This window comes from Lepus europaeus, chromosome 10 (genome assembly GCF_033115175.1).
Source record: "Lepus europaeus isolate LE1 chromosome 10, mLepTim1.pri, whole genome shotgun sequence".
Lineage (NCBI taxonomy): Eukaryota > Metazoa > Chordata > Mammalia > Lagomorpha > Leporidae > Lepus > Lepus europaeus.
The window spans coordinates 4,336,883-4,361,191 of NC_084836.1; the positions used below are offsets into that span (position 1 = coordinate 4,336,883).

The 24,309-nt window shown below is 65.0% G+C and overlaps 1 protein-coding gene across 1 annotated transcript in view; it reads right to left on the reverse strand.

Moving 5' to 3' along the window:
• The window catches only part of PARVB (parvin beta), an 86,158-nt gene extending 64,396 nt beyond the window's left edge, over positions 1-21,762 (reverse strand). The window contains exon 1 of the mRNA XM_062202714.1: positions 21,613-21,762. Within this exon, the coding sequence (XP_062058698.1) occupies positions 21,613-21,724 (112 nt within the window). The 5' untranslated portion in view covers positions 21,725-21,762. The remainder of the gene's footprint in view (positions 1-21,612) is intronic.
• Between the last annotated feature and the right edge of the window lie 2,547 nt (positions 21,763-24,309).

Consider the following 24,309-nt stretch of genomic DNA (forward strand, 5'->3'; position numbering starts at 1 on the left):
CAGCTGAGTGATACTCTATTGACGCTGCAGACAGAGCTAATAGATTACCTATCACCCATCCACACATGGCTGGGCTTCTTCCGAGTGACGCAAGGCTGAACACGTCACTCAAGACGGCGCTGGCCACCTGTGGCAGGGAGGGCACGAGGAGGGGACTGGCGATTACGGGAGCACGGGACCCTTTCACAGTTAATTCCTGCACCACACACGTGCACACTCTCGTGTGTGTAAAATCTCACAGCGGTTTTCCTCTCGTAAGCTGTAGTGGGATACACGTGTGTTCACCCGGCTGTGCGGCCATCACCGCCACCACTCCCCGGGCCAGCTCTTGCCTTGCAAACCTGGAACCCCCTCTCCCCTGAGCTCCCGGCCCCCGGCTGCCAGCAGCCCACTCCGTACAGACCACCCACCTCTCAGGTCCCCAACCCACCACCCAGACACTCGACTCGCGCCCCCTGGTCAACTGCCAGCAACAACCCCATGACGGCACAATGCTTTGCATGACAGCGCGCCCCAGACGAGCGAGCCAAGTAGAAGACAGACCTCGTCACACCTCCTGGGCCCTCCCCATCTGCCCACGTGGAAAACCATTGCAGATGCGGCGCCACCTGCGACACCGGCATCCCATCCATATGAGCGCAGGTTCGAGTCCTGGCAGCTCCACTTACGATCCAGCTCCCTGCTGTGGCGCCTTGGGAGGGCAGCAAAAGATGATGGCGCAGTGCAGGGGCCCCTGCACCCACGTGGGAGACCCGGAAGAAACTCCCACTCCTGGCTTCCGCCTGGCCCCACCCTGGCCGTTGCAGCCATTTGGGCGGTGAGCCAGCAGACAGAAGGTCTCTCTATCGCCCTGTCGCTCTGTCTTTCAAAAAAAAATCTCCAAAGGACACCTTTCCTGCTAATGTCCAGAGGATTTTGGGGGCCGCACAGATAAGCCATCCGGGACGAACTCAGCTCTCCCACGGCCACGGCTTGGTGCAGGCAGGGCCAGGAGGCTGGTGGCCGCGGTGGCAAGGGAGTCGCAGGCCCCCTGGCAACTTCGGAACAGATCGGTCGAGAGCAGACAGCTCAGCACCTCAAGGGGGCGCCCCTGGGGTGCAGGTGGCACCGAGTCCCAGCCCAGCCCTGGCTCGGTCTCCGTTCCCACAGCTCTGTCTGCACCATCACCACACTTCGCCCCCCACAACGCTGCGAGACAGGGAACGGAGGTGGAGCCGTGGGCCCCCTTGACCAGAAACATCGGGGCTGAGCCTAACTCAGGGTCACAGAGCAGACCGGGGACGGGGGCCCCAGGTCCCGCCTCCAAGCCGCACAGCCGCCCCACGCCTGCCACACCGGGGATCCGAGAGCGTGCAGAACGCAGCGGAGGGGCTCGGCTTCCGGGGTCTCCTTTGAACCAACAGTTTGGGAAGGCAGAAAGAGAACCCCAAACACGCTCAGACCCAGGGCAGGGCCTCCCCGCCACAGGCACCGGGTCACAGCGTCCGTCAGCACAGTGGGGCACCCAGATCCACGCTGCTCGGTCCCCTGATGGGAGAGGGCACAGTATCCGCACGGGACCCGCGCCCTGGACCTCAGCCCTGGATGGCACAGAGGGCCCACGCAGGCCCACATCGATGGCGGTGAGGCCGCACTGCCCGGGGAGCAGTGAAGCGAGGCCTGCACCTGCTCCGCCAGACGGTTTTATTGTTTGAAATATCTGGGGTCCCGGGCTGCGGAGTCTGGGGGTGGCAGGGCCGATGGCACAGCTCGCGTGGCTGCCTCACAGGTCTCCCCGGCAGAGACCGAGAGGTTTACTATCTGTCCCCTAGGCTGAGCGAGTGCCGGCCCCCGGGCAGAGGACCCCTGGGAGATGAGCGAGTGCCGGCCCCCTGGCAGAGGACCCCGGGGAGACACCAGGGAGGACGGGGACTTGTGTCTGGACAAGCCAAACGGCCCCCCCAGCAGGACACGGGCAGCAGAGGCACCGCTTGGTGAGGAAGACAGGCCGGGCTCCCCTGACAGCTGCCCTAGGTGTGCCTGGGACCCCACCCGCTGCGCTAGCGTGAGCCGGCAGGGACAGGCCCGGATCCCATGGCTGTGCCGCCGGCAGCTTTGCAGTAAAATCGGCTCACTGGCGTCCCTGTGGCCCTGTGGCCCCAGCCGGCCTCTCCCTGGCAGGGGTTAAAGGACTGGTCACACCCTTCCCCGCCCCATTTCCTCCCAGTAGTGGAGACCCCTCCCTAACCAGACCCTTCTCAACACCTTGCAATGCAATGGCAGCCAGGAAACAGATGGGGGCGGGGAATTCCCAGAAACTTCAAAGAGCCCCCTGCTCTTCCGCCAGCGGCCCTTCCACACCCCTACCCCCACCATATTGGCAAATTCCCTCCTCCTAACCCGGATAAAACCCATCGCCAGAGCAGGCTGTCGCCAACCTCCTTGCTTCCAGTGAAGCGGCCTGTCTCTGCTGAGGTCGGTCTCCGGCTCCTTCTTCCGTCCCTCCTTTCTGCGGGACGAAAGGCCAGAACCCCGAGCCTTCCACACCCAGCAGGGGTCTCCCGCTGTAACAGGACGAAGCCCACTTTGGTTTCCGGCCCATGTGGCCGAGGGCTGCGGGGCCCCTGGAGTTCCTTGCACGGGGCTCAGAATTAGGACTGGAACGGGATCAACACCACCCAGGGTACTCGCACCACCCACGGCGCTGCAGCCCCAGGCCTTCCGCAGCTGGGAAACCAGGCCCCTCAGGCCGCCCTGCACTGGCGCACACTCTTACCTCGCGATGCGAAGTGCGGCCAGCACCTGGACTGGCCAGAGGGGAGCAGCGGACCCTGGGTCCTTGTCTCGAGCCTGGACCGAGAAAGCAGGGAGGACCACAGCCCCCCACTTTACCCCTCGCTCCCACGTTCACCGCTGGGGTCGCTCACGTCCACGCCTGTGCCTGGGACTGTCGTGCACAGGGGTGAAGGTCAGGCTGCCCCCGGCTCCTGCAGCCTCACTCTCCCCATCTGTAGAATGGGACTCCCTTTCATTTTTGGAGGTAGGCAGCCTGGAGCACAGCTCACCCCGTGGTCCAGCCCCGCCTGCTGCCCAGCAGGGTGTCCCCAGCTCCTGTCACACACCGGAGCAGAAGCAATACCTCCAGGGGCTTGTGACCCCTCCCCAAAAAACCAGATCCGTCCACGTGGTCCTGAATGCTCCCCGCGTCTGGACAGACAGCAGAGAAAGCTGGGAGGAGCGCTGGGGTCTCACCCCCCACGCCCTCGCCCAGCCCCTGGAGCCCGCAGGCGGCAGACCCAGGTCCCCAGAACCGCTCCCCCAGTTCTTCCCCAAACCTGCAAACGCGCTACAGGGGGCCCGGGGCCCTCACGAGGTTTCCCTTCGTGGTACCTGCTGCTGCCGGGGGCAGTGAGCGGCCCCTACCGCCTCTCTCAGCCTTGGAGCTCACGGAGCCACGGTCACTGTCAACAGCACTGTCCCTGTGCCGGCACCCGAGCTCCAGCTGGGGCCCAGGGAGGTCAGGGTCGCGCCCCACCCCCCGCCCCGAGGAGAACGCGAGGTGCGGCACGGCCTCAGGACAGCGCTCCTGGCGCCAAGGGCGTTCCCGGGAAGCCGGGGCGGTCCCGTCCCATTTCAGCGTGCTCCTGACCTGCAAGGAACATCGGCCCGACGGCAGCAGGAGGGCGATGCCGGGCCCGTGCTGCAGGAATCGGCCCAGGGAACGACCACGGACGGCAGCAGCCACGGCAGAAGCCACGGCAGAGGAAACGCAGCCACAGAGGCCACACTGGTTTCCATCGCAAACGCCAGGGCTGTGCTAAAGGAAACTAAGGGAGACTTGAGCCAGCAGCCAGGCAGCCGGGGCTCAGGACCGGAAGACCGAATACTGCGAGGACCACAGCACTGCCCCAAGATGTATTTATCTACTTATTTATGTATTTGAAAGGCAGAGTCACCAGAGAGGTCTTCCATCTGCTGGTTCACTCCCCAAATGGCCACAACAGCCAGGGCTGGGCCAGGCCAAAGCCAGGAGCCAGGAGCTTCAGCCAGGTCTCCCAGGTGGGTGCAGGGACCCAAACGCTTGGGCCATCTTCTGCTGCTTTCCCGGGCGCATTAGCAGGGGGGGGATCGGAAGCGGAGCAGCCAGGGCTCCAATATGCAGTGCCGGTGTTGCAAGCCTGGGCTTAAGCACTGCACCACACCCAGAGCCATCTGAAAGTCCAAGCGATCCCTATCAGATTAACTCAGGGCCGGCGCTGTGGCACAGCAGGTACAGCCACCACCTGTGGGGCTGGCATCCCACATGGGCACCAGTTCAAGTCCCAGCTGCTCCACTTCTGATCCAGCTCCCTGCTATGGCCTGGGAAAGCAGAAGATGGCCCAAGTCCTTGGGCCCCTGCACCCACGTGGGAGACCCAGAGGAAGCTCCTGGCTCCTGGCTTTGGATCGGTGCAGCTCCGGCCATTGCAGCCATCTGGGGAGTGAACCAGCAGATGGAAGACCTCTCGCTCTACCTCTGCCTCTCAAATAAATAAATAAAATCTTATTTAAAAGGGGAGGATCGCAGCCCCTTAGTGCAAGGGGCACGGCACCCCCCAGGTGCCAGCCTCCAGCCCAGCACCTGTGTCAGGAGAGCCCAGTAAACACCGGTGGTGACGAGCGGTGACGTCAGACCCCAGACCCAGCGAGAAGATTCCCCGAAGCGCACCGCCCCTACGGCCCCGGCTCGCGCGTCCTCCCAACGCCACTCCAAACAAAACTTCCCAGCCGTGCCCGGTCCGCCCATGAAGTGGGTGGGGGTCAGAAGGTTGTAGGCGGGGCCTCGCTCCCGGAGCTGGACCACGACCAGCCACGAACCAGCGACCACAGCTGTCACAGCGCGGCTCACGACCAGCGGAGCGGAAGCACCGGCCTGGCGAGGCCACACCGGGCTCTCTATGGCTGACTGTGCTCCTGAGGGTGAGGGCTGACTGTGCTCCTGAGAGGGTGAGGGCTGACTGTGTGCTCCTGTGAGGGTGAGGGCTGACTGTGCTGTGAGGGTGAGGGCTGACTGTGTGCTCCTGTGAGGAGGGTGAGGGCTGACTGTGTGCTCCTGTGAGAGGGTGAGGGCTGACTGTGTGCTCCTGTGAGGAGGGTGAGGGCTGACTGTGAGCTCCTGAGGGTGAGGGCTGACTGTGTGCTCCTGTGAGAGGGTGAGGGCTGACTGTGTGCTCCTGTGAGGGTGAGGGCTGACTGTGAGCTCCTGAGGGTGAGGGCTGACTGTGTGCTCCTGAGAGGGTGAGGGCTGACTGTGTGCTCCTGTGAGGGTGAGGGCTGTGAGCTCCTGAGGGGTGAGGGCTGACTGTGCGCTCCTGTGAGGAGGGTGAGGGCTGACTGTGCGCTCCTGTGAGGGTGAGGGCTGACTGTGCTGTGAGGGTGAGGGCTGACTGTGTGCTCCTGTGAGGAGGGTGAGGGCTGACTGTGCGCTCCTGTGAGGAGGGTGAGGACTGACTGTGCGCTCCTGTGAGGGTGAGGGCTGACTGTGAGCTCCTGAGGGTGAGGGCTGACTGTGTGCTCCTGAGAGGGTGAGGGCTGACTGTGTGCTCCTGTGAGGGTGACGGCTGACTGTGTGCTCCTGAGAGGGTGAGGGCTGACTGTGTGCTCCTTTGAGAAGGTGAGGGCTGACTGTGCGCTCCTGTGAGGGGGAGGGCTGACTGTGTGCTCCTGTGAGGAGGGTGAGGGCTGACTGTGCTCCTGTGAGGAGGGTGAGGGCTGACTGTGCACTCAAGAGGGTGAGGGCTGACTGTGCGCTCCTGTGAGGGTGACGGCTGACTGTGCGCTCCTGTGAGGGTGAGGGCTGACTGTGCTCCTGTGAGGAGGGTGAGGGCTGACTGTGTGCTCCTGTGAGGGTGAGGGCTGACTGTGCACTCAAGAGGGTGAGGGCTGACTGTGCTCCTGTGAGGAGGGTGAGGGCTGACTGTGCTCCTGTGAGGGTGAGGGCTGACTGTGTGCTCCTGTGAGGAGGGTGAGGGCTGACTGTGCGCTCCTGTGAGGAGGGTGAGGGCTGACTGTGCACTCAAGAGGGTGAGGGCTGACTGTGTGCTCCTGTGAGGGTGACGGCTGACTGTGTGCTCCTGAGGGTGAGGGCTGACTGTGCGCTCCTGTGAGGGTGAGGACTGACTGTGTGCTCCTGTGAGGGTGAGGACTGACTGTGTGCTCCTGAGGGTGAGGGCTGACTGTGCGCTCCTGTGAGGGTGAAGGCTGACTGTGCTCCTGTGAGGGTGAGGGCTGACTGTGCTCCTGTGAGGAGGGTGAGGGCTGACTGTGCTCCTGTGAGGGTGAGGGCTGACTGTGTGCTCCTGTGAGGAGGGTGAGGGCTGACTGTGCTCCTGTGAGGAGGGTGAGGGCTGACTGTGCACTCAAGAGGGTGAGGGCTGACTGTGCGCTCCTGTGAGGAGGGTGAGGGCTGACTGTGCACTCAAGAGGGTGAGAGCTGACTGTGTGCTCCTGTGAGGGTGAGGGCTGACTGTGCACTCAAGAGGGTGAGGGCTCACTGTGCTCCTGTGAGGAGGGTGAGGGCTGACTGTGCTCCTGTGAGGGTGAGGGCTGACTGTGTGCTCCTGTGAGGGTGAGGGCTGACTGTGCTCCTGTGAGGAGGGTGAGGGCTGACTGTGCTCCTGTGAGGAGGGTGAGGGCTGACTGTGCTCCTGTGAGGGTGAGGACTGTGTGCTCCTGAGGGTGAGGGCTGACTGTGCGCTCCTGTGAGGGTGAGGACTGACTGTGTGCTCCTGTGAGGGTGAGGGCTGACTGTGTGCTCCTGTGAGGAGGGTGAGGGCTGACTGTGCTCCTGTGAGGGTGAGGACTGTGTGCTCCTGAGGGTGAGGGCTGACTGCGCTCCTGTGAGGGTGAGGACTGACTGTGTGCTCCTGTGAGGGTGAGGGCTGACTGTGTGCTCCTGTGAGGGTGAGGGCTGACTGTGCTCCTGTGAGGAGGGTGAGGGCTGACTGTGCTCCTGTGAGGAGGGTGAGGGCTGACTGTGCTCCTGTGAGGGTGAGGACTGTGTGCTCCTGAGGGTGAGGGCTGACTGTGCGCTCCTGTGAGGGTGAGGACTGACTGTGCTCCTGTGAGGGTGAGGACTGACTGTGTGCTCCTGTGAGGAGGGTGAGGGCTGACTGTGCTCCTGTGAGGGTGAGGGCTGACTGTGCTCCTGTGAGGAGGGTGAGGGCTGACTGTGCTCCTGAGAGGGTGAGGGCTGACTGTGTGCTCCTTTGAGAGGGTGACGGCTGACTGTGTGCTCCTGTGAGGGTGAGGACTGACTGTGCGCTCCTGTGAGGAGGGTGAGGGCTGACTGTGCACTCAAGAGGGTGAGGGCTGACTGTGTGCTCCTGTGAGGGTGACGGCTGTGTGCTCCTGTGAGGGTGAAGGCTGACTGTGCGCTCCTGTGAGGGTGAGGACTGTGTGCTCCTGTGAGGGTGAGGACTGACTGTGTGCTCCTGTGAGGGTGACGGCTGACTGTGCTCCTGTGAGGAGGGTGAGGGCTGACTGTGCTCCTGTGAGGGTGAGGACTGACTGTGCTCCTGTGAGGGTGAGGACTGACTGTGTGCTCCTGTGAGAGGGTGAAGGCTGACTGTGCTCCTGTGAGAGGGTGAGGGCTGACTGTGCTCCTGTGAGAGGGTGAAGGCTGACTGTGCTCCTGTGAGAGGGTGAGGGCTGACTGTGTGCTCCTGTGAGAGGGTGAGGGCTGACTGTGCTCCTGTGAGGGTGAGGGCTGACTGTGTGCTCCTGTGAGGAGGGTGAGGGCTGACTGTGCTCCTGTGAGGAGGGTGAGGGCTGACTGTGCTCCTGTGAGGGTGGTGAGGGCTGACTGTGCTCCTGTGAGGAGGGTGAGGGCTGACTGTGTGCTCCTGTGAGGGTGAGGGCTGACTGTGCTCCTGTGAGGACGGTGAGGGCTGACTGTGCGCTCCTGTGAGGGTGAGGGCTGACTGTGCGCTCCTGTGAGGGTGAGGACTGACTGTGCTCCTGTGAGGGTGAGGACTGACTGTGTGCTCCTGTGAGAGGGTGAGGGCTGACTGTGTGCTCCTGTGAGAGGGTGAGGGCTGTGCTCCTGTGAGAGGGTGAGGGCTGACTGTGCTCCTGTGAGGACGGTGACGGCTGACTGAGCTCCTGTGAGAGGGTGAGGGCTGACTGTGCTCCTGTGAGGACGGTGAGGGCTGACTGTGCGCTCCTGTGAGGGTGAGGGCTGACTGTGCTCCTGTGAGGAGGGTGAGGGCTGACTGTGCTCCTGTGAGGAGGGTGAGGGCTGACTGTGCTCCTGTGAGGGTGACGGCTGACTGAGCTCCTGTGAGAGGGTGAGGGCTGACTGTGCTCCTGTGAGGACGGTGAGGGCTGACTGTGCGCTCCTGTGAGGGTGAGGGCTGACTGTGCGCTCCTGTGGGTGTGAGGGCTGACTGTGCTCCTGTGAGGACGGTGAGGGCTGACTGTGCTCCTGTGAGGGTGAGGGCTGACTGTGCGCTCCTGTGAGGGTGAGGGCTGACTGTGCGCTCCTGTGTGATGTCCCGACTCTGTTTCATTGTTGTTCCTGCTTGCATTTTTTAAAGATTTTTTTGCTAAACCATCTGCTCGTGTTTGCTGGGTCTTTTTCCCAAGGTTATTCATTTATTTGAAAGGCAGAGTTAGAGAGAGGAGAGGGAAGACAGAGAGAGGTCTTCCATCTGCCGGTTCACTCCCCAGATGGCCACAATAGCCGGGGCTGGGCCAAGCCAAAGTCAGGAGCCAGGAGCTCCTTCCAGATCTCCCAGGTGGGTGCCCAAGTCTCCCAAGGACTTGGGCCATCGTCCGATGCCTTCCCAGGGACACTGGCAGGGAGCTGGATGGGAAGTAGAGCTGCCGGGACTTGAACTGGCGCCCACAGGGGATGCCGGCCCTGCAGGCAGCGGCTTTACCCGCTGTGCCACAGCACTGGTCCCCTTGATGCACGTCTTGACAGCATCGAGAGACCACAGGCGGGAGCGGGCACTCGGCTGCCCGATGTCCACACCCCGGAGCCTGGGTTCGAGTCCCAGCTCCGCTTCGATCCCAGCTTCCCAGACGCTGTCCGGGGTTGAGCCACACACGGCGCGTGTTGTGGGCACCTGCAGGGAAGCGGGGAAAGGCCCGCGTGAGCCAGGCTGTTTAGGAAAACGTCCTTCTTACCGCGGGCAGAAACAGCAGTTTAACAACCACCAGCTCCGTGGCTCCGGACCACGTGTTGGGTCCACGGAAACGAAGCAGATCTCCTTCCAAAGACCAGAAGATGAGCAAAACGGCACTCATCGTCCACGTGTGCCCACGAGGACAAGACCAGAGAGGTCTCAGAGCCAGCACTGGTCGCAGGAGACAGGGCCCACGGCCACGTGCCCAGCCGGGCCAGCAGGAGCCACCGTGCAGGCCGAGGACGACAGGAGGGAGGCTGCGCAGGCCCAGCTCTGCCGGTCTCGGTTAGGGATCCCACCCTGGAAATACGCAGGGAGCTGGTGCACACCTGGAGGAAGTGGGGGCAGCTCAGGACTTCCAGAGCTTCTCCTGGTCTCCCATGGGGTGCAGGGCCCAAGGACCTGGGCCATCCTCCACTGCCCTCCCGGGCCACAGCAGAGAGCTGGACTGGAAGAGGGGCAATCGGGACTAGAACCCGGTGCCCATATGGGATGCCGGCGCCGCAGGCGAGGATCAACCAAGTGAGCCATGGCACTGGCCACTTGTTTCTGTTTTACCAGCTTTAGTGAGATAGAGTTCACACTGCATACAACCCGCCCTCCTAAGGCGTACAGTTCCAGGGTGGGCATTTAGCCAGGAACGCAGGGCTCAACCCAGCCCCCCCCCCCCCCGTGGCTGGCGCACATCCCACGAGCCCCGAGCCGTCACCTGCTGCCTCCCAGGGGTGCTTTGGCAGGAAGCTGGAAGCAGAAGAGGAGCGGAGACGCCAGCCCAGGCCCGCTCACGGCGGCCGGGGGGCCAGCCCAGGCCCGCTCACAGGCGGTGGGGGGGGTGCCCCAAGCAGTTAGGATACCACCTTCCACACCGTCATGCCTGGGGCCCACCCTGGCTCCGGCCCGGCCTCCAGCTTCCTGCTAACGTACACAGGCTCCCGGCTCCCACGCGGGAGACCTGTGTGCCGTTCCTGGCTCCCAGCTTCGGCCAGCCCAGTCCTGCACCTGGGGAGGGCACCAGAGGACGACAGTAAATAAATAAGCAAAACTGAAAGTGTGCAGTTCAACTCTACACTAACAGAGTTTTACCATCGTCACCACCCGAAAAGAAACCCTGCGCCGTTTGCCACCATCCTCCGCCCCCAGCCATCGTCTGCTTCCGGCCTCCACGGATTTGCATATTCCAGAAACTTCACACCACCGGGGCCCTAGGGGCCTGAGCCTTTGCTCAGCGCACCTGCCGGCTCCTCAGCTCCAGCACGGACGGACCACGCCCTGCTCCCCCCACCACCAGTGAGGGCCTCGGGCGGCCATCAGCGCCGATGGGCTGCAGCTGCCGCAAACCCTGCACACGGGGTCGCAGGCGCAGCGCTCACCCCCCATGGGGGGCACAGGGCTCACCCGCCTCCACTCTCCGCAGGGGCACCCTGCTCACCCCGCCTCCACCCCCATGGGGGGCACCACGCTCACCCACCTCCACCCCCACGGAGGGGCACAGGGATCACCCGCCTCCACCCCCACGGGGGGCACACGCTCACCCGCCTCCACCCCTACCAGGAGGGGGCACACGCTCACCCACCTCCACCCTCCACGGGATCATCTTAACAAGAAAATTAAGAGCACATGAAAGCAGCCCTCTGAGGAGGAAAAATTAAGCAACTGTTGTAGAAACATGTCCTGGTGATGAGACCCAAGCCAAGAAACCAGTAATGAAAACCACCCCCGGCCGCGAGCAGCCAGACGGAAACACTCCGGGAGCGGCTCCAGCTGAACTCCGAACCGCGCGAGTCTCTCACGGATCAGGCGGCCTCTAGACGCCCCGGAAACTCTCACCACCGCCAAGAGCAGGTGCTGGCGGTTCCAGGACGTGGGGCAGGGTGGGGGCACCTCTGCCTGCCGCACCCCCGGCCCTCGGAGGAGCTGCGCCTCCCACCCCTCCCCACCCCCTCCCTCCGCTCTTCCTAAAGGAACCAACTCTGCCCACTGCGCACTGGCCAAGCCTGGTCTCCTCTCCCAGAGCCACTGGATGGAGGGAGGGTGGGAGCGGTTAAGGGACACACCACCAGGTCACGTGAGAGCTCACACGCAGGGGCCAGCCGCTCCCCCAGCATTCCACACTAGGACTCGCAAGTGCACAGCTGCCCACCCCCGGCCCGGGGGCCGCCACTCACCTCCATCCCTGTACCTACCCCGGCCCCCCCGATAACCCCCGTCAACATCCCCACGTCTGCTCCCAGGCTCCAGGGATCAGGACACAGACACCACACAGTCCACACCCACATTCATGCTGTTCAGAGTTCAGAGCCCGTGCCCACTACCGCACCTGGGAAGCAGCAGGGGACAGCCCACGTGCGTGGCCCCTGCCACGCCCATGGGAGACGAGGATGGAGCTCCTGGCTCCTGGCTGTGCGAGCATTTGGGAAGTGAACCAGCAGGTGGGAGATGGAGTGCGCTCTCTCTCTCTCTCTGACACCTGCCTTTCAAACACATAAAGAAATATTTTAGAAAAAAATGAAAAAGAATCTACCGAACTGACACCCTCGCTGGCTGCGGCCCTGCCCCCGCGGCCCGGCCGAGCCTTGGTGTGCTCGGGCCCCCTCCTCTCCCATGGCCCTGGCAGTGCCCCCAGGTCCCCTCCTCCCCCCCTCCCCCCTCCTCTCCCCCTCCCCCCCCCTCCTCTCCCCCTCCCCCCCCTCCTCTCCCGTGGCCCTGGCAGTGCCCCCAGGTCCCCTCCTCTCCCCTCCTCTCCCCCTCCTCTCCCGTGGCCCTGGCAGTGCCCCCAGGTCCCCTCCTCTCCCCCTCCTCTCCCCCTCCTCTCCCCCTCCTCTCCCCCTCCTCTCCCCCTCCTCTCCCCCTCCTCTCCCGCGGCCCTGGCAGTGCCCCCAGGTCCCCTCCTCCCCCCCTCCTCTCCCGCGCCCTGGCAGTGCCCCGGGCCCCCTCCTCTCCCCCTCCTCTCCCGTGGCCCTGGCAGTGCCCCCAGGTCCCCTCCTCCCCCCGTCCTCTCCCGCGGCCCTGGCAGTGCCCCCAGGTCCCCTCCTCTCCCGTGGCCCTGGCAGTGCCCCCAGGTCCCCTCCTCCCCCCCTCCTCTCCCGTGCCCTGGCAGTGCCCCCAGGTCCCCTCCTCTCCCGTGGCCCTGGCAGTGCCCCCAGGTCCCCTCCTCCCCCCCTCCTCTCCCGTGCCCTGGCAGTGCCCCCAGGTCCCCTCCTCTCCCCCTCCTCTCCCCCTCCTCTCCCGCGGCCCTGGCAGTGCCCCCAGGTCCCCTCCTCCCCCCCTCCTCTCCCGCGGCCCCGGCAGGTATCCCTGGGCCCCCTCCTCTCCCCCTCCTCTCCCGCGGCCCTGGCAGTGCCCCCAGGTCCCCTCCTCCCCCCCTCCTCTCCCGCGCCCTGGCAGTGCCCCGGGCCCCCTCCTCTCCCCCTCCTCTCCCGTGGCCCTGGCAGTGCCCCCAGGTCCCCTCCTCCCCCCGTCCTCTCCCGCGGCCCTGGCAGTGCCCCCAGGTCCCCTCCTCTCCCGTGGCCCTGGCAGTGCCCCCAGGTCCCCTCCTCCCCCCCCTCCTCTCCCGTGCCCTGGCAGTGCCCCCAGGTCCCCTCCTCTCCCGTGGCCCTGGCAGTGCCCCCAGGTCCCCTCCTCCCCCCCCTCCTCTCCCGTGCCCTGGCAGTGCCCCCAGGTCCCCTCCTCTCCCCCTCCTCTCCCGCGGCCCTGGCAGTGCCCCCAGGTCCCCTCCTCCCCCCCTCCTCTCCCGCGGCCCCGGCAGGTATCCCTGGGCCCCCTCCTCTCCCCCTCCTCTCCCGCGCCCTGGCAGTGCCCCCAGGTCCCCTCCTCCCCCCCTCCTCTCCCGCGCCCTGGCAGTGCCCCGGGCCCCCTCCTCTCCCCCTCCTCTCCCCCTCCTCTCCTGCGGCCCTGGCAGGTGTCCCCGGGCCCCCTCCTCTCCCCCTCCTCTCCCGCGGCCCTGGCAGGTGTCCCCGGGGCTTCTCGTGTGTGTTGCGCCAAGCCGAGTCCTGCTCCAGGTGTCTGTGGCCGTGCGATTCTCGCCCGGGGGAGGAGGGCGTGTTCAGCCTTCCACCTGCTCTCAAATAACCTCATGAGCTAAGGCCTCTACAGAAGAGGAAACCGAGGCACCTTCCCCCCACGCGAAGCCCCAGCGTCCAGCAGGGCCAGCTCAAAGCTGCACGGTGCGGCCTTGGTCCAGTGCCCCAACCGCTGGGCTAACCTGCGGCTTGCTTCCTGAGCAAACACTCAGTCCACACCTCAGCATGGCCGCAGCCTGGTCGCAGGGCCAGGTTTCCCCCGACTCCCAGGGTGGGCGTGGCCTCCAGGTCAGGGGGAGAACACGGGCTGACGTCCAAGAACGCCTGGCTACAGCCAAGAGTCCTGGCCACGGGCCACGGGCGCTGCTGCCCATGGCAGGGAGAGGGAGCCGGGAGCCGGGAGCCAGGGCCGCCCTCCCTGTAACGGCGGAAAGCTCACGCCTCCGGGGTGCGCCGAGAGCGCTCCCTGCTCACAGCCAAGCTGGTGGCCAGATCCCGGGAGCCGGCAGCACCAGCTGGGCACCCACTCCCCGCGTGGCGTGAAGCGGAAACTCGGCGAACACGGTGACGCGGAGTGAGACGGGCGTGCTGGGTCGCGTGTTTGCACTGCTGAGTTCTTCCCCAACTTCTAGATGATTTCCTTTCCTTTTTTTTTTTTTTTTAATTTGAGAAACAGGGGAGAGGGAGAGAGATAGAGGTCTTCCATCTGCTGGTTCTTTCCCCAAATGGCCACAACGGCCAGGGCTGGGCCAGGCTGAAGCCAGGAGCTCCATCCGGGTCTCCCAGGCACTTGGGCCACCGTCTGCTGTCTCTGGGGCCGTCAGCAGGAGCGGCGCTGGCACCCAGGGAGGCCGCAGGCCACGGGTCTTCCTTGAAGGCCACGCTGATTGTCAAAAACAGAGAAGGGGGCGAGCCCCTTCCGATCCAGCGCTGGGCAAGGTGGCCCTCAGTGGCCGCGCATTCCAGAACTGACACAGACACAGAGACACAGAGAGACACACACACACACAGAGACACAGAGAGAGAGACACACACACACACACAGAGACACAGAGAGACACAGACACACACACACACAGAGACACAGAGAGACACAGACACACACACACAAAGACACAGAGAGACACAGACACACACACACAGAGACACAGAGAGACACACACACACACAGACACAGAGACACAGAGAGACACAGACACAGACACACACACACACACAAAGACTCAGAGAGACACAGACACACACACACACAGAGACACAGAGAGACACAGACACACACACACAAAGACACAGAGAGACACAGACACACACACACAGAGACACAGAGAGACACACACACACACAGAGACACAGAGAGACACACACACAGACACAGAGACACAGAGAGACACAGACACACACACACAGAGACAGAGAGACACAGAGAGAGACACACACACAGAGACACAGAGAGAGAGACACACACACAGAGAGACACACACACAGAGAGACACAGAGAGACACACACACACAGACACACACACACGTCCCCCGACGCGCTGGCCCAGGCGCCACCCCCCACCTGCCCAGGGACGCTGTGCCCTCACGTGTGCGCCCCCTGGAGGCCGGGGAAGCAGCTGTGGCTGAGGGGCAGAGACGCCATCTGGCATCTGCTCCGGGAGCCTGGCCCGGGCCGGCCCCGTCAGCAGTCCCGGGGGGCAGGCAGCCGCACGCCTTCCCTAACCTCTATGCGACTCCCCAGGGAAGCGGGGCCCTTCGGAATCCCAAGTCGTGATTCCAGGGCGGCGACGGGGAACTGGCATCTTGGACTGAGCCTGGTTGGCCGGCGGGCAAGGACTCAGACCCAAACAAAGCAAGGCCACTGTGTCCCCTTAATGCACCTCTGTATCTGCAGCACAGAGGTCCTCCGTCCGCTGCCTCTCCTGCACACGCCCACGGCGGCGTGGGAACGCAGTCCCGGCCTCCCGCGCGGTGACCGGAGCTAAGTGCTGGGACCACCGCCTGCTGCCTCCCAGGGTGCACTGAGCAGGACGCTGGGACGGGAGGCAGCAGGGACTCAGCCCCGGCTCGCTGCTATGGGACATGGGCTTCTCCAGTGACATCTTCCCTGCCACACCAGACGCCCACCCCTCGGCTCATCGTTCCAGGATGTCTCAGCAGGGGCCGGCACCGTGGTGCAGTGGGTAAAGCCACCGCCTGCAGGGCCAGCATCCCATATGGGCACCGGTTCGAGTCCTGGCTGCTCCACTTCCAATCCAGCTCTCTGTTAATTCACCTGGGAAGGCAACGAAGGAAAACCCAAGTGCTTGGGCCCCTGCACCCACGCGGGAGACCCAGAGGAAGCCCCTGGCTTCAGCCCGGCTCTGCCCTAACCCATGTGGTCATCTAGGGAGTGAGCCAGCGGACAGAAGATCTCGATGTCTGTCTTTCTGTAACTCTTTCAAATAAATAAAATAAATCTTTAAAAAAAAAAAGTCCCAGCACAGAGGAGCATCCGCGCCACCACTAACACGCAAGCGTTAGATGCAGCTCAGTCCGCCCAGTGCTGCCGATTCCGTGAGCAGGGTCCACAGAGACCACAGCAGGCGAGATGGCCCCCCGACGCCCGCCTCGCCGCCTCAGACCCCCAGCGCACGGCAGGCGGCTCAGGAACACCTGCCAGCTCAGGACCCCCTTCCCAGCCCGGGGCGGGTGGGGCGGGCACTTGGCTCCCAGCTCCCTGCCGCCAGGCACCTGGGAGGCAGTGGCGAGGGCTCGCGGGGTTGGGCCCCTGCCACCCACACGGGGGACTGGGCGTGAGCTCCAGGCTTCTGGCTCCGTCCCTTGTGGGCATCTGGGGAGCGAGCCAGGATATGGGCTCCTCTGCCTGTCAGTAGTCAAACCGCGCCCTCGGGGCTCCAGGCCACGCCAGAACCCAGCTCGTCCCACTCTGTCCTGCGACCAGAGAGAATCTCCCCTGTGACTGCACGGCGTCTTCGTTCCCTCACTCCCGCAGCAATGAATGCGGATAAACCAATTAACACCGCTGGGCTGGCACCTGCTGCCGGTGCGCGCCCGTGCTGACTGGCAGGTTTTCCAGCAACGACGCTCATTAGGAGATAAACCGATTTCTCATCTGAGACCTGAACAGGAACGCACACAGCTAATGCAGAGAGAGAGAGAGTCCAGCTTTTCCAAGACGGCACACGGAACGTGAGCAGAGGCGGCCCTTTGCCAGCCGCGGCAGGAAGGCATCCATCAGAGGGAGGGCTTTCAGACCACTCTCGGCAGGTGCACACGGCTGACGTCACAGAACCAGCCTCTCACCGCTCTGACGACCGGACAGGCAAAGCGGTAAATATCCGCTGCACGAGGCCAGGCAGGAGTGTGAACGGAGAGCCCCGTGTGGGCGCGGCTGGCGCGGCGATGGGCTCCCCCAGACCTCTAGGGGGTCACGGCCGCCCCAGGGAGGTGAGTGGCACGGCAGGGGAGGGTCCCAGAACAGCCTGTTGTGTCTTCTGAGGAGGCAAGAACGAGCCCAAGCCGGCCACAAGCCGGCCACGCTGCCCGTGGACGTGAGAAGGCGGCGTGGCCACACGCGGGAGAGACGCTGGACTCACAGGCTGTAACCAGAACAGGAGCAAAGGGACTCTCGCTAAGCCACACCAGGCCACCCTCGAAAGCCGCTCCCTTCCTGTCTGCCGGTGACTTCCAGGAGCGCCTGTGACACGGAGCAGGGCCACGCCCCTCGTCCCCTAACGGGACCTCCTCCTCTCTCAAGGCCTCTTCTCCGGGGCGGGGGAGGGGTTTGGGTTTGGAGAAGAACGGGCCGTAGAACTGCTGCTCCCCGAGCAGGGCCTCTGGCCCGGCGGCGCCAAGCGGGGCCTCTGGCGGCTGCTCCTTCCCCCGGAACATTCCGGACACCGAAGCGAGAGCGGCCTGCTCCTGCCTCTGCTTCCTTCCTGCGCTGCTCCCTGGCCCCTCTAGCCCGGCCTCCGTTAAGCCGAACTCAGCCCGCACGGCATCTGTGCCCACTTCCCCGTAGGTCCACTCCACAGCGCAGCTCCAGAACATTCTAGAACATTCATGTCACCGAGCGGGGTCATCTTGCCTGACCCTGTCCTCGCCAGCCTCCCGCTGCAGCTGACCGCGGCCCACGGGCCCCACCACAGCCCAGCCACTTCCCCACCCAACCCTGCCCCTGCCCCTGCCCCTGGGGAATTTCCAGCAAGCCTCACCCCTACAGGGCCACCCCCGCCGGCCACACCAGACCTGCTGGGTACAAAGCCGGCTGTCACAGTCACACACCCTGTCCCTGGGCTCTGTGGCATCCCAGGACGAAGGGGAGGAGCTAGCCTTCCGTCCCCTCCCCTCCCCTCTCTTCCCCTCCCTTCCCCTTCCCTCTCCTCCCCTCCCCTCCCCTCCCCAGCAGGCAGGGATGGAGAATCTGACTGCATTTCCTTTCAGCTCCACAAACACTGAATCCCCCGTGTCCGCCCCGTCCCCTCCCACGGCAGCTCTGCCCGTCCAGGGAATGGGGGGGGGGGGGAGGCAAGGCCTCGAACCTCCTCCCACCTCTGGGACCTGCCCCCGGGGCCCCTCACAGCTGGCTCCCAGGTTTGAACCACACCGGCTGGCCTGGCCCTGCCTGCCTGCCTGGCCCGGGGAGCCACTTGCAGTCTCCCTCTCGGGGGTCTGAACTGAGACCCCCGGGGCGGGCGCATCAGGGTGGGCTCTGGGGGCATGCCCAGACCCTGGCACCTCTTCCTTGCCACCTCACTCACCCGTGTCCCAGAATTCCTAGCACAGCCGGCTGGGAGCCACCACAGCTACTAGAGTCACCGCGCATGTCCCTGGGGACCTAAGCCTCCAGGAGCAAAGCGGCAGCCAGGTGAGGCCGGGGCTCCGAGGTGAACCGGGGAGGGGGCGGGAAGAAAAGAACAGGCTGTCATGTGAGGGCGGGGCAGGTGGTGGCCCCGCTCTGGGAGGGGACCCGTGGCTGACCGTGGGCACTGACCAGGGTGGAAAGGTCCCTGGGAAGCCCCGGAGTCCCCGCGGGAGGTCTGGAGGCTTCAGGGGCCCCGGCTCAGGGCACGGGAGCAGGTGGGGAGAGCAGGCTCCCCACAGGCAAGGGGATCCAGAGGCGGGGGCTAGGCCAGAGGGGCCAACAGAGTCAGCTCCACCAGAGCCCCGTCGTACCCCCGTGGCCACGCTCACACGTGGACATCAGCGGCCACTGGCCAGAACAGGATTAGGGTTAGGGTTAGGGTCAGGGTCAGGGTCAGGGTCAGGGTCAGGGTTAGGGTTAGGGTTAGGGTTAGAGTTAGGGTAAGGGTTAGGGTTAGGGTTAGGGTTAGGGTAAGGGTTAGGGTTAGGGTAAGGGTTAGGGTTAGGGTAAGGGTTAGGGTTAGGGTCAGGGTCAGGGTCAGGGTTAGAGTTAGGGTAAGGGTTAGGGTTAGGGTTAGGGTAAGGGTTAGGGTAAGGGTTAGGGTAAGGGTTAGGGTTAGGGTAAGGGTTAGGGTTAGGGTTAGGGTTAGGGTTAGGGTAAGGGTTAGGGTTAGGGTTAGGGTTAGGGTTAGGGTTATGGTTAGGGTTAGGGTTAGGGGGTGGCGGCTCTGTTCCAGCGGCACTGAGGGATTCACCACGGGAGTTCCTCCTGAGTCCGGAAGATGCGAGCCGCGGTATAAACACACGTGGCTCTCAAAACGTCGCCCCCAAAGCAAGCTTCTCTTTTAATTCCATTTTGCGTAAAGTTTCGGAAGTACCTGTCTCGGTGTGTGTTTGTTTGTTTGTTTGTTTTTTAAAAAAATATCGTTGGAGAGACAGGCTGAGTTCCCGATACTGATTCGCTGTCCAGATTCCCACCGGCTGGGCCGGGCCAGGACAAAGCAGGGACTGCAGGAACCTAAGGACACAGCTGCCGCCCGCTGCCTCCCACTGCCCTCGTTAGCAGGAGGCTGGAGTCAGAGCAGGGCCCAGGCCCTCCCGGACTTTTCCTGCCCACCGGGCAGCGCACCCTGCCTCCTCCCCAGGCACAGGTGTCCCCACACCCAAGCCTGCACCCCCTAAGGAAGAAGCAGACGAAGCAGACTGAGCCCCCCAGGGCTGGGGAGCCTCCTCCCCCAGGGCCCTGTCCTGCTCGTTCCCTGGCAGGCGCCAGGGTGTGCCCGCTGATGGCCAAGGTCAAGACCAGGAGCTGCCGGGTAACCTGGGCACAGCTCGGTGACTCAAGTCCTCGCTGGCCAGCCTCCGAGCCCCGGGTCTCCCCCACAGGTCTCTCCTACCTCCCTAGAGACCCCAGGCCCCTCACAGTCCAGCGCCTGGCTTGGCTCCTGCCAGACTCCAGGGAGGGTCTGTGGCCGTCTGAGCGGGGAACCCCCACGCGCCCCTCAGCCCCGAGGACCAGGCGCAGACCCCGCCGGAGGGCGGCGGCGGCTCCAGGCCCCTGTGTTCCCCACAGGCATTGTGGCTCTCGTTAAACCAGACTGGCCCTCGTTTTCTCTTGTTTAGTTCTGGTTATCTGGTTCTCTTCATCTAATTTGAAAGCCAGAGAGAGAGACCTCCATTCCGCTGCTTCACTCCCCAAATCCCCACAAACAGCCAGGGCTGGGCCAGGCCAAAGCCAGGAGCCTGGAGCTCCCTGTGGGTCTCCCACGTGGATGGCGGGGGCCGGAGCACGGGAGCCATGGCCTGCTGCCTCCCGGGGTGAGCACTGCCGGGAACCAGGCATCCGGGTGCGCATGCAGGGTCCCAAGGACAACCTGGCCGCCTGGCCGAACGTCCAGTTTCCAGGTTTGCGTCTGTCCAGACCAGCAGGGAAGTGCTTCACTCTGGGACTGGGCCCGGTCCGGTGCGCCCGCGCGTGCGAGCCGAGCCCCGTGTGCAAAGCTGTCACCGTGCCTGGGGTCCCCTCCCCCGCTGCTCTGTAGCCGCCCTGTACACCTGCCCTTCTCACCTCCTGTTTCACAAAGGCCACCTGCCACTCTGGCGACTCCCCAGGGCCTCCGCCAGACCCCAGAGCTGAAGAGAGAGGCGGCTGGAGCTGCCCGCCACCTGGCATGGCCGCACCACTGGACCAGGGCGTGCGGGAGGAGGAGTGGCCACCGAACCCCGGCACCCTTCTTGCTGCCACCCCCACCCCCGTCAGCTCCCAGCTCCCTTCGGTGCCGGTTCAAGTCCCGGCTGCTCCACTTCCAATCCAGCTCCCTGCTAACGCACCTGGGAGAGCAGCAGAAGACAGCCCATGTGCTTGGGCCCCTGCACCCACGTGGGAGACCTGGAAGAAGCTCCTGGCTCCTGGCTTCCGCCTGGCCCAGCCCTGGGCATTGTGGCCATTTGGGGAGTGTAGCAGAGGATGGGAGAGTTCTTTCTCTGTGTGTCTGTCTGTCTCTCTGCCTCTCCATCACTCTGCCTGTCAACTAGATAAATCTTTATATTATCATTATTATTACTGCCATCACCATCATCAGTAGTAAGGGCTTCTTTCCCTGGACCCGGCCCTCTCTGAGGCCTCGCCCAGGCGCCCAGCCCGCCGCCCCCTCTTCCTCACAGCACGCAGGGTCCTAGCGCCTCACTGCGACCCTCACTCCCAGTTCTGGCAAAGCCACAGCGCATCTGCGCCCCCCCCCCCCCATGGGTCCCGTCTGAGCCCGGCCCAGGCTCCGGAGGATGGATGTCAGCCGGCTCTCTACCCGCCCCAGGGCAGAGAGGAAGCAAAGGATTCCCTCCGGATAAGGGCGCCTCCTACGTCACTGTCACTGGCAGTAGTGATGACAAGGCACAGGGGAGCCACGGGGCGTGGCCGGCCTGCTGGGACATACCGAGACACTGCCCTCAGGGAGGGGCCGCTCCCACGGGAGAAGCCCCCTGGGGGGAGATTCACTGCCCAGCCCCGGGCGGATGGGCAGGGCACAGGCTGGTGAGGACGCCCATTCTGGGGCGGCTCAGGGCTCAGAGGGGAAATCATACATCACCCAGCGGGGGAGCAGGGGTCCCGGCATCCCTGCGGGAAGAGGCAGCCCAGGGCGAGGGGCGGGGCCTTGGAGTCGGAATCACGCCCAAGGGGCACTCGGCCTGTGGGTCCGGGGACAGAAAGCCACCGGGGCCGGTGGGGGGGCTTCCTTGGCTGCCAGGTCCTCCTGGCTGTGGACACAGGCGCACACAGGTGCCTTTGCCAGGCTGACTGCATCGGAGTGTACCGCGAGGGCCGACACCCTGCGCGGGGCCACGGCCGGCTCCCGGCGACCGCAGAGTCACCCGCAGCGGCCGGCTTGGCCGTCCACTGGCTGCCCGGCGGCCCCACCGCCTGGCGACTCTGGCAGGGTGGGTGCGGGGCCCCGGGCCTGCGCCACGTGCCGCCCCCTGCCCCCACGCCCAGCTGCTCCGCGCGCGGTTCCGGCCGGCAGAGGAGGCAGGGCCTGTCCCCAAGGTCACGGCCCAGGGGAGGCCCCGCGGGCCGCACTCACCCGCCCTGGCCTTCCTCTTCCTCCCCAGCGTGCCCAGCCGGCCCAGGAACGAGTCGTCCGCCTTCATCCTGCGGGCCCGCGTCGGGGGCGAGCGCGGCGGCGCGTTGGACATGGGCCCCGCTCGCCGGCCCCGGTCCCGGTCGCCGGTCGCAGGTCGCCGCCCGCCGGGGAGTGGCCGAGGGCGCCGCCCCGCCCGCCCCGCGCCCGCCCCCTGCGCCACGGAGCCGCCCTCGGCCACAGAGGAGTCCGAGCGGGGCTGGGACCCCCGCCCACCCCCGCCCGCCTCTGCCCCGCCCAGTGCCTCCGCGGGGGGCGGCCGGGAACCGAGTGGGTGTGTGGTCTCCTGCAGGATCCGGCGTGGGCCTGGAGGCTCCTCGGGGCCTGGGACTCCCGCGGTGGGTGAATCCGGGGTCCCAGCAGGGCGCGGGGCGCAGGGGCAGGGGCCGGGCCAGGGCCGGGCCGCGAGGGGGTCTGGGGGCTCCACAGGCGGACCCTGGTGGTGATGCGCGCCCCGTGGGGCGGAGGGGGGCCAAGGCAGGGAGCAGGAGGCCGACAGCGGGAGTTGAGCCTGTGGGGGCCCCGCACCCCGGCCCCCCGCCAGGCGCCGTCGGAAGCCCCTCCACGAAGGCCCAGGGTGTGGGCTGAGGTTGTGCGGGGCGAGGCCTCCAGTTCTGCACCGGGAACTGGCAGGTGGGTGTCGGGGCTCCTGGGGGGCGGGGCTCCCTCCAGGAGTTTGAGCCAGAGGACAGGTGTCACGCGCGGTCACGTGGGCACAGGGCCTGCAGCCACGGGGATACAAGCTAGCGTGGGGAGAGGGCCAGAGCCACAGGGACCTGCGGAGGGGAAAAAGGGGACCGAGCTGGGCGGGGCAGGGCTTGAGGACGCTGACCTGGCTCAGGGTGAAGTGACCGCTTCCCCTCCCTCGGCACAGGAAGAGAAATCTCCAGGCGGGGGGGGGGGGGGGGGGTGTTCCTGTACCGGGGTCCTGGGGCAGGGGTGCGGGGGCCACACGCGGGCGGCCGGGCAGCACACGCAGGGCAGCACATGCGGGTGGGAACCACCACACGGGCAGCACACTCAGGGCGGCACACGTGGGCGGCCGGGCACAGAAGCTCCGCCTCGGGTGTCAGCGGCAGCAGAGCCTCACAGGCCTCGTGCTCAGATCCAGAGGTCCTGCCGGTGCTGGCCTGCGAGCCGTGGCTGGTGGTGGCACCACCCCGACCCCGCCTCTGTCCTCACGTGGCGTCTCCGACATGCCCGCCATGTGCACATTGGCGTCCGGAGTTCCCCTCTTTTTTTTTTTTTTTTTTTTTTTTTGACAGGCAGAGTGGACAGAGAGAGAGAGAGACAGAGAGAAAGGTCTTCCTTTGCCGTTGGTTCACCCTCCAATGGCTGCAGCGGCCGGCACACCACGCTGATCCGAAGCCAGGAGCCAGGTGCTTCTCCTGGTCTCTCCCATGGGGTGCAGGGCCCAAGCACTTGGGCCATCCTCCACTGCACTCCCTGGCCACAGCAGAGAGCTGGACTGGAAGAGGGGCAACCGGGACAGAATCCGGCGCCCCGACTGGGACTAGAACCTGGGGTGCCGGCGCTGCAGGCGGAGGATTAGCCTAGTGAGCCGCGGCGCAGGCCCGGAGTTCCTCTCTTTATGAAGACGTCGTCGGCCGGGGCTGGGGCCCACCCTGAGGAGCTCCTCCTGCCTTGGCTGTCCGCAAAGACCCCACTTCCGGAGCGGCATCCGCACTGGCCCACTGGGAGGGGCCGCAGGCAGTGGGAGGCAGCATGGCGGCTCGGGCAGGTGGGCTCTGCCTCCCCCTGGGTTCCCGGCTGGAGCTCTGGCTCCTGGTGTCAGCCAGGCCCAGCCCTGGCCTTGGCAGGCATTTGGGGAGTGAGCCGAGGAGGGGGCGCCGTGCGTGCCTTTCTCTGCCTGTGTCTCGGCCTCTCAAATATTGTTTAATGTGGTTTTTTTTTTTTTTTTCTTTCTTCCATTGGTTCACCCCCCTGGTCTCCCATGGGCCATCCTCCACTGCACTCCCAGGCCACAGCAGAGAGCTGGCCTGGAAGAGGGGCAACCGGTACAGAATCTGGAGCCCCAACCAGGACTAGAACCCGGGGTGCCGGCGCCGCAGGCGGAGCATTAGCCTAGTGAGCCGCGGCGCCGGCTGTTTAACGTGCTTTAAAGACCCAAGTCCACCCGTCCATTCCAGCAGAGCCACGCCAACTCATTCTAAAACAATACATGTGTATCTCTGAAAGGCAGGGCGACAGAGAGGGACACACACGCGAGAGGTCTCTAATGGCCGCAACAGCTGGGACTGGGCCAGGCCGAGCCAGGAGCCTGCAGCTCCATCCGGGTCTCCCATGTGGGCGCAGGGGCCCAAGCGCTTGGGCCGTCTCCCGCCACTCTCCTGGGTGCCTGGGCAGGGACCCGGATCGGAAGCAGCTCCTCAGGTTTGCTGGCATCAGGAGCAGAGGCTGCACCACAGCGCTGTCCCCGCCCCCCACCCCTAGGGATTCCTGGCAGGAAATGTGTAGACCTGCTCTGTATTTTATTTTAAAATGGAATTATCCTCCAAATGCAAGCAAGGTGTTTATTACTAGGACCCTCAGGCGAGGCGCTGGCCTCTGGGTCGGGTTTTTTCTGGTTCCTCCCAGGGGGAGTCGATAGCCCTGGGCTCGCCCCGATGTTTGCCCTGG